General features: G+C 40.6%; 1 protein-coding gene across 1 annotated transcript; it reads right to left on the bottom strand.

Moving 5' to 3' along the window:
* Nucleotides 1-467: 467 nt before the first annotated feature.
* On the bottom strand, nt 468-2,908 carry glrx5 (glutaredoxin 5 homolog (S. cerevisiae)). Its single transcript, XM_030771650.1, has 2 exons — nt 2,526-2,908; nt 468-1,238 (listed from the first exon to the last, which is right to left on the bottom strand). The coding sequence occupies exons 1-2, from the start codon at nt 2,818-2,820 to the stop codon at nt 1,066-1,068; spliced, it is 468 nt and encodes a 155-aa protein (XP_030627510.1). The 5' UTR covers nt 2,821-2,908; the 3' UTR covers nt 468-1,065.
* Nucleotides 2,909-9,912: the final 7,004 nt, after the last annotated feature.

Raw genomic sequence — 9,912 nt, 5'->3', positions numbered from 1 at the left:
GGCTCTGTGTCAGAGAACTTCCTCTCCAATGATCATCAAAAAGAAAAGCTTAATTAACTGTGACTAACGTGGACATAAGGCTGCAATTGGCACCAAGTTACAGCTGATTATGGGTGATTCTCCAGGGCAAATTCAAACTAAAATGCTGACGTGCAACATCTGTCTATGAGTGAATAAATGTTCACTTAACCCACACTAGAGCAAAATGTGAGGAATCATAGCTTAAAATAATAAAATATGTACACCAGAGCAATAAAAAAAATATATAATAATAATATTTTATTAGGACGTGAACTGAACCACACATGAAGTGAAAAGGCAGTGAATGGTTTTCACTTTGACTTGTGAAATTCAAGAGGAAGTACTCAGTACTATTGTTCTTCAGTGTGTTGCGACACATGGTCACCTTTCAAAACAATGGGAATAATAAAAAAAAAACCACACCAAACAAAGCATTACGTAATATGTAGTTTAAAACGTTTTATTGACAAAAGTTTTGACAGGCGTCTAAAATAATACATTTAATAATATTCTTTCAGATATACAATTTACTTACATAGGCATGGTTGTACAGAGACATGTCAGAAAACAACAGACAGTAAAAGTAATTTTTGTGTGGTATATGCAATATATTCTTGAGTGTCAACATGAGGGAGATTGTGATCTGGAATATGAATGTGTTCATGTCGTTTTGGGGACAATGTTGTCAATCAGCAGGCTGTCACATGACTAAATGTGAGATGTGCAATTGGTGTGATTCAATGTTAAAGCTCTCATGGGTGATTGAACCTGTAAAACTACGCACGCTGCTGTAACTTAAGCCAACAGAGATGTTACACCCCAGGATGGTTCAGCAATGGGCCCCCTAAGAATCAACAGCATCACTACATAGATTCAAAATTATGCCCCCCAACCCAGCACAGACACATAAACAGACAGCCCACCACGTCCCACCCCTGAGTCCTGACTGACCAATCAGAATTCTAACAGGCCAGTCAGTCTCACATACGGGCCAATCAGCCGTGATAACTTTAACTGTCACACTGGTCAAGTTGTTCGTCGGCTTTATTTGGACTCCTTCTCGGCGTCCAGGAGAGCGGAACGAATGCCCAGCTTCTGAAGCTCGTCCACCAGGTCTCCGTTCTGATGCATCTGCAGGAGAATGTCGCATCCGCCCACAAACTCGCCGTTAAAGAACACCTGTGGAATCGTCGGCCAGTTGGAGAAGGTCTTCACTCCTTTTTCCACAGGGGGGAAAAACAAAAAACAAAAAAAAAAAAAAACAGGATGAATAACTGTCTGTTCATATGGAACTTTAAACCTACAATAGTGTTCATGAATTTTCAAAGTTCTTTCGAAATGTATGCAGTTCTCTATTTTTTTTATTTTTTTCTAACCACAGAACCAGCTGTGGTTGTTGTAAGATCCAACTGACTCATTTTGTCAGTCAATTCCCTCCTCGCCGTCTTTTCCTTGGAATGAATGCGGCAAAGTTAAAAACTACAGTCCACGTCAAAGGGTTTTTTTTTTTTTAACATCATAAGATTATTCACATCACTCAGTGTGTAGCAGCGTATGTCATTATCCTGTTTTAGTAAGCCGTTTAATGCATTTAATATCCTAAAAAACATCTAATGTCTTCAAAAAAAAAAAAAAAAGCTCTAACCGTATCCAGTTTGATTTTTTCCCCTCAGCTTGAGCACACGTTTGATCTTTGTGACGTCAAAACTATCTTGCTGACTCAGTTTAGCTGCTTAATGTCCTTTTTTAATTGAAATAATTTAGGATTATATATGGGGAGCGAGCACCTGAAAACTTAATCAAAACCTAATCCTGAGAGGCATGCATGCTCTGTAGTCATTGAAATGTGTTGAAACTGGGTGCAAGAAAAGATTACACCATTCCAAACTTAGGTTACAATAAAACGTCCTTTCACAATTAAGGAAATTATTACCAACCAAAATCAAAAAACAGTCACTGACGTGGTGAACAAAAATCTTCCTATGCAAGTTCACAACGTACAACCAACATAAATTAGAAAAACAAAACATTATCCATCAAACCAACTAAGCTAGGCTAATAACGTATTTACACTACCCATTTTCTCGAGGTTCTAACACTGTCAGAGGTGACTTGAAGTCAACGCCCCATGATCAACTGTGCGAAACACTGATAAAAGGCAATCTTCAGACGCAAGCACGCTCCTGACTACGGTAATGATAACCAGCCCAGGCTCTCTGGCCAGCAGCATTGGTTTGTTAAAAACGCCGTGTGCTCCACTGCCATTTGGCACAATTAACTTAAACTCCTGATTAACATCCGTGAGATCAGCAATTCTTGGATGCGTTGTTAACTACTTAACTGCCTAATATAGCAGCAACCGGAAAAAAAAACTGACATTCAGATGCAAGTGGTAAGTTAGGTGAGCGATCAAATTTCACGTTGTTCGGATATCGTCTTATGAATTGTGCGTTAGCCTTATTAAGGCCGATAACTACCTAAACCAGTCTAATCACGTTACTGACCTTGTCTGATATCCTGGTCCTCCAAGACGTTGTATGAGGTATATTCGTCTACGCCATGCATCCTCAGAATCTGAACCACGGCGTTACTGAAGCCACACATCGGCTGGGCCGGAGTCCCTTTCATAAACACAACAACTTTGTCCTTCTTAACCATCTCGCCAAGGTTCTTCTGAATTGCATCTGACGAACACAGTCGGACTGAGACAAACGATAAGTGCCCATTAACTTGATTACTTCGATAAAGCGTATTCCCCGCCCGGAGACAACGAGCCGTAGATCTAATAATACTGTTCATTTTTAAAAAGTTAAATAAGTAAGCAAGTATCTTTGGAGAAACAACGTGTTTCGCAACTATGCAGCTCAGAGACGTACTCCTGTCAGATGTCACACAGAACGCTTATGTCCTCAAATCACTTTGCATATAGCGGAAATAGCCGAGTTTTCTCCTCCTTCAGTTGGACTAAAATCACGTCAATCATTCTTATACCAGTTTTTGGAATTAACGAACAGTATATTTTTACCAAAACATTGTAAGTTTTTAAAAATAATTTAAATATCATATCGATTTAATTGATCAGATATCATAAATATATATTAATTACAGCTTAAGGGTAAAACATTTTTTACGTCACGTCCGGTCTGGACAGCTACAATATACTTCCGGTGCACTTAAAGCCGTTTCATTTATTTTTACAAAAACGATGAAAACAAGCAAAGGTATTTTGATAAATACGTGTCCAGGTGCACAGATGTCCTTACATAAATAATTATAGCACTCACTGACAATCGACTACAAACAAAACCGTTTCGGATTTTTATCCCAATTTAACATAAACAATATCGTCATTTCAAGCATGACATTTTGTATATAAAAATAACAAAATACTACGTCGCCCCTCTGGTGAGTGACAAAGAAGAAATCCTACGGTTAAAATAGGAGTCTTACTATGCAAGTTATTATTTTCAGTAAATAGTCAGAAATATGAGTTACATGAGATTCAGACCCATAAAATTCCCAGTTTCAAATCTACGTAAAAGAAAACTGGGATTCGTTTAAGAATAAATAATAGTGCCAGCGTACTATTTCTCCAAACCCATAGCCTCCAGAACCAGATCCAGAGGACCTTGAATTCGAGGAATGTTACAACAGTAACAGCAACAAAACAGTAGAGGGAGCCCGAAGACACTCTGAAAACACGAATTAAAAAAAAACAGTAGAGGGAGCCCGAAGACACTCTGAAAACACGAATTAAAAAAAAAAAAATGTTGACTGTCAGGTGAGAATTGCAGCAGAAATTCTCTTTTAAAAAAAAAGTCTATCACATTCACAATAAACTGTAAACAATAATGCAACGTAAAAAAAAAAAAAAAAAAGTCAATGTCTCCAACTCAAAGAGTCCTCTCCCTCTCTCTTTCTGTCATGTATTCTCATCTTTGAGTTTTATTCCAACAGAGTTAACTTTCTTGTATGCCATAAAACAAATCACTAATCTCCAGGTTAATTCCAGGCCAGTAACACTTTCCCTCATAAGACAATAAATATATGAGTATATCTTGCACCATAAAAATAGAAAGGTTATTACCAAGCAAGAGCGATCCCACAGTTCCGGAAATTTAAAACAGCTTTTTATATGGTAGTGTAGTAAATGTACACATAACCCCATTGGTGTTCTTCAATACGAGCCTGAAACACTGGGCATCCCTGTGGTAGTCATGTCACACCTTAACTTCAAAACATGCTGTTGTAAAGCAGATGCCAAATATAGGTGAGCTGACTTCTATCCACTGAGTTTCCTGTCACTCACATGTTTTGATCACACCCAAAGCACCTGTATAATGGCCTCCTTCCATTAACAATGCAGGTGCACAAAATATACTGTTGCCAGTCAGAGAACATGTGACATGTTCAAACTGGCACAAAACACACTTGATCGGAATACACAAAGTGGACAGAATAGCTACATTTTTCTCAGGGCTTATGTAAATCCATGAGTGGTTCCCTTTCTCTCTGCCAGTAAAATCTTCTCAGTGCTTTGTGTAAGCCAATCATAGCCCACTAGGAGGCCAGATAGTATGTTACATTGTATTGAATGTGTCTTTCGAGACATTTAGCAACACACTGAGAACATAACAGAGGCTAAGGAAAGGAGTCAGTGTATTTTATGGTCTAATGAAGCCAGTAAACATAATGTCTTTATCTATGCCTCTGTGATTATGTTTAGGCGTGTGACTGGGCTTAAATGAGTAAAAACACACAATTTAACAATCATCATATCTAGCAGACAAAAATGCATGGTGAGACACTGTGAGACACTGTATGTGAAATCTGATCATCCACAGCAAAGTAAGACCAGTTTCCCAGCTGTCCTTTTGTCAAAGGTTCTTGAAGAAGCATGTCTTTGAAAGCTGAATAGCTGTTCTGAAAAGAAGCAACCTTTCTGATCTGTGCTCAAGATGCGGCACTTAAACTTCACTTACAGTGACCTTCTTGCTTTTACTGCCACTGATTAAGTCACTCAACAGGGTCATCCTTGCGGTTGGGTTGTTTTCACTGGCATCGCTCAAGGTCTCCTTTCATCTCTGACACAGTTTTACATCTCAGCTGGTGTGGAGTGCCTCAAAGGTCAATTCTGAGGCCAATCACATACAAGTTTGATATCTTTTCACTTTTGTGGTGGTTACATTCGGTTTCGTCTCTGTCAGTGTTAGTGACAGGCAGTCACAGGCCAAGATATATTTTTCAGTGTAAGCGTATCAAGAAGATCGGTGCACCTGAACGTTTATTTTTTATTTTTATTTAACCTTTATTTTGCCAGGCAAGACATTAAGAACAATTTCTCATTTAATGTGTGGCACCATCAGCATGTTATGGATCTCTAGTTTACATTTAGCATATATTTAATGATGCAATCAAATTTAGGGCCCAGGTGAACCTTTTTTTTTTACACATTGTAGCTCGTAAGTGTGAGTTAAAAAAAAAAAAAGGATATTTATATTTTGTTGCAACTTTCAAAATTTGAGCAGTATACACAAAACACAGCATTACACGAATAATTACACAAATAATGTTCTGAAATGAAATTACATCAAGTTTATCATGTAGCGAAATACAGCCACATGTAAAGGTATTTAAGGTCATAAGGAGTCATTTGATGGCATGGAAAACACCGGAAAGCCTCTGTCATCGCCCTTCTAAGAATAGCTGGTGCTTGACAGCCATCCAGGCATGTGCAAAGCCGGGAGAATGTGCACATTGAGGACTAGAGCTGTAAATAAGGGAAGATTGCCTTTCGTAAGCTGGTAAGATTCTGGGGAAATACGGACAAGGTACGACACTGCTGGAGGGTTGTCTTTATTGATCTTAAGGCCTGCAAACAGGTTCTCTCTCTCTGAGAGTGTGTGTGCGTGTGTGTGTGTGTGTGGGATTAGGCTGTTAACCGTACTGTGGAGCACCATGCCAGTGTGGTGTGCAGCAAATATGCCAAGCGTCAAGAATGGATTGTTATGTGCACAAGACAGCGTAAACATCAACTCAGTTGTGCGACACATTCAACAAAAAAAAAAGTCATAAACCCACAAGACAAACCAAACCAAACCTAAGGATCACAGCTAAGAAGAAACAAAAGACAGTCTTTTATTCTTATGGTATCCCCTTTAAATACGGCTTTAAACAATGTTGAGGCAAAAACAAAGCATTTCAGTATGCGCATACTGTGTCTGAGGATGTGGAGCATCAGACATGGAATATTCACCTCAATGAGACAGTTACAGCCGCTGCGTCTCACTCTAGGGAGACACATTCACTGGAGTGTGCCTGCCGCTGCTGTATCTGTCTTTTCTTTTCTCCTTTTTACCAGTGAATCTGCTGTCACCAGGAACACCACACAGTCCAGGAGAAGGAGAGTCGAACTGGGTCAGAGGCCCAGCGGTGTCCCCCCCCCCCGATGTCTGCTCTTTCATGGTTCTCAGCACGTGCATGAGCTCGGCTCAGCGTTTATCCTAACAGCCACATTAAGCCATGGTTTTTACTCTCCATCTTTTGACTCAGATACATATTAGCTTGTCACATTTGCTGTGCCATTGCTATAATTAAGAGTATAATACTCTAATGAGTATATGTCAGATTTTTTTCCCTATAGTTTTTAGTCTCACTTTGGTCATTTTTGTGTTTAAGAATTCTGTTGGGAAGAGAAGAGCACTGTTTCACCACTTGGTGGAGCCAGTTAGACTGATGTCTGGTCATCACGGTTCGCGTTTTATTCACATGCTTTAAGATACTGCCGTGATCCAGTTTAAGAAACAATGACCAAAAAAAAGATTAACTTCTCCCTCTCTTCAGAATGATCCTCAGCAAAAATTTCCCTCAACCAACGTTTCTCACCTGCTTACAACACAGTCAGCAGAATAGTTTTTGTTCAGCTATTCTTCAAAGTAAGACAAGAATTGGTCAGATAGGGTTGAAGGCTCCAGATCGCTGTTTGATGGAGTATTAATAATTTGTTTGTGTTAAGAAGTACTCATGAGTGGTTTATGTTAGCAGATGAAAAACTGGAAAAATACCACCAAATTTAATTGAATTATTGAATTTAGAAAAATGGTGTTTTGAAATGCAGCACTAAAAAAATAAATAAAATTTAAAAAAAAAAAAAAAAACCTGCACAAAACTGTTAATAGTGCCAAGTGTGACATTTTTGAAGAAGTTTAGGGGATGACCTAAGGGAGGTCCCTGCTAATCTTGGTGTTCCTGGGCTGACAGGTTTGGGAGGGAGATGCCTTCCCCCTCAGTTTTGGGGCCTAAATGTCAAATCTATTGAACTGTAAGTCTGATCGGGGTTTGTGCAAAATGTGGTGGTCCCAGGACCAGGGATTCAGAAGTTACAAATGTAAAGAGGTGCAAATGTAAAGAGGTGTATGCTCCAGGGACTTAAGCTCCAGACCACTCCTCCACAGGCTAAGTCTCACTGAATACCAAAGTTTCAAAAACCCAGGGGGGGGGGGGGGGGGGGGGGGGATTTGGGAAAGTTAATCCTCAGGAGAGAACGTTGGAGTGGGTGGCCCCTTTGCTTGTATTCTAAATTTTTTTTCTGTTTGGAAGAATGTTCGTGAAACCCATGCAAACATTCTGTTTAACCTGCGGTTTTTCCATCGCAGAATTCGTCAAATCTGCTCCTCAGACCGAGAGTCTTCGGTTTCCCTGAGCAAGCACTAGGAATGCTTCTTAAGGCACTGGGAAGGGAGTAGAGATAAGGTTCTTGGTCTAGTTACTGGCTGGTTCTGGTTTCAAGCATGTCAGGTCACTGCCATCACCCCCTGAGTAGGGCACTTAACTCCAGCGTTACCCTAGAGGTGAGTTATCCTAGAACTAGAAAATGAAGACTGTGATTTACTCTGGAGAAGAGAAGACTGTCAGAATGAAACTTGGTTGAGTGTTTCTCACATCTGCTTCACACACAGAACACCCTGAGCTCAGTATAACACACACCTTACTGTACGATTCAAAAGTGAACCCCTGAAAAGTAAGCCCGTCTGAAAAATGAACCCCTGAAAAGTAAGCCCGTTTGAGATGTGTGTTCTATAGGCATGTTTGCATTCACAGCCTAGATGTAAGCATTTTCTTGCCGTGGGGTTTTGGGTAGAGCTGTGTGTTTTTTCTTGTTGTGGAGTGTTGGGTATAGTTGTGTGTATTTTCGTGGTGTGGGATTTTGGGTATAATTAGCACACACTCACCCTGCCCCAGGGCCACTGTTCTTATGCTCAATTTTGCTCAAATAATGAACAGACTCAAATTTCTGTGAGAAACATACTGCGAGGAAACAGTTTCATATACCAGTGACACACCGCTGACAAACCTTAAACAGAACTGATCCCATTTAAATGAGGGCCAGGAAAGTATGGCGGTTCAGGGCACTGGTCAGTTGGTGGATGGGTCGGTCCCTTGCGCTGACAGACACATACCTTCAGAGTGGGAGGAGTCTGACACAACCACTTCAATCTCTGCTGCTTTTATTCAAGGTCTTTCAAGTTTGACAACAACAGGCTGACACTCAAACACTGAGAACCAGAGGGGCACTTCACAGACCAGTCTGTGGAGAGGACCTCAATGCACACGCATCAGACATTTTATAGCATCCCCCCCCCCCCCCCCCCCAACCCACCCCTCGCATAACCCCCCCACCCCCCCACCCCTCCAGCACAGCTCCCGCATTATTTCACAGAAATTAAAGAGTGCCAAGTCCCAAGGCCTGTCTCTCTCTCTCCCTCACACAGACACATACACACACACATACACACCTGCATCATTCATGTAATCAAAACAGCAGCTACATCAGGGTTGCCTGTGCACCAATAACACAAACAGAACAATAATGTTCCTCTCTTCGTAATATAACACACGATGGTCAGACTGTAACGAGTGCGTGGGCTCATTTTCACAAGCCGGACGGGCTGATCCCGACCCGGCGCCAAAGGCTCAGTCCATTCCCAAACGGAACCAGTCCAGTTGATCAGGTCGTGTTCAAGGCAGAGTACAGCAAATCAGTCTCAGGTCCAGTTTCTGTCCCCGGTCCAAAACAACAACAGCACAGTTTTGTGAGAGTTGGACATACATTCAGCTTCGATCACAGTGTTTCACAACTTCATTAGAAACTGGAACAGTTTTCGCAGTCAGCCAATTTGAAATTACGCTGTATTTTCAACTCCATTTTAAAGCACTTAGGTTTCACAGCCCAACTTTGCTGTAGTGCCTCAAAGCTCAATTCACCATTAAGAGTCTGTCTTAGTTTATCGCTGCCAACACACAAAAAGTTCTCCAAACGATTCCAAGCCAACCGTGTCGTCCAACACTGCACTAGACTGACGAGCGTTCACGCAGTCTTAAACAGAAAGACTCTCTCAGAGCATTCCTCGTCTGGAGACGAGGGGAGGTAAATATGTCACTCACATTATTAAGACGCTGAACACTCTGAGACATTTTCACCAACAGCCTCTGGAAAAAAGCCTTTGATTCACACTTAAATACAAACTCCCCGCCCCCTTTTAAAGAAAAAAAAAATAAAAATAATAATAACATTATAAAATATCTGAAAACTGACAAGGCTAAAAAGGTGTCCTTTTTACAGAACAATAGAAAAAAAAAAACAAAAAAAAAAACACGATAACATTTTTTATTTTGCATTGTTCTGGAATCACTCTCCAGTTTTTCCCAAGAGAGTTTTCTCCCAATGACAAACACACACACACACACACACACGAGTGTCCCACTCTCACAGACAGAAATAAGTTAATGGTGGAGTCTTTTGCTGAGCGCATGCTGAGGTCAGATTACAAAACAAACAAACAAACAAACAAACAAACAGACAATGGGTTGTCACAGTGTGGTTCCGTACGC

Source organism: Chanos chanos, chromosome 4 (assembly GCF_902362185.1).
Source record: "Chanos chanos chromosome 4, fChaCha1.1, whole genome shotgun sequence".
NCBI classification, from domain to species: domain Eukaryota; kingdom Metazoa; phylum Chordata; class Actinopteri; order Gonorynchiformes; family Chanidae; genus Chanos; species Chanos chanos.
Note: the sequence above shows the minus strand (reverse complement) of the source record. Positions and strands in the feature narration are given on the sequence as shown.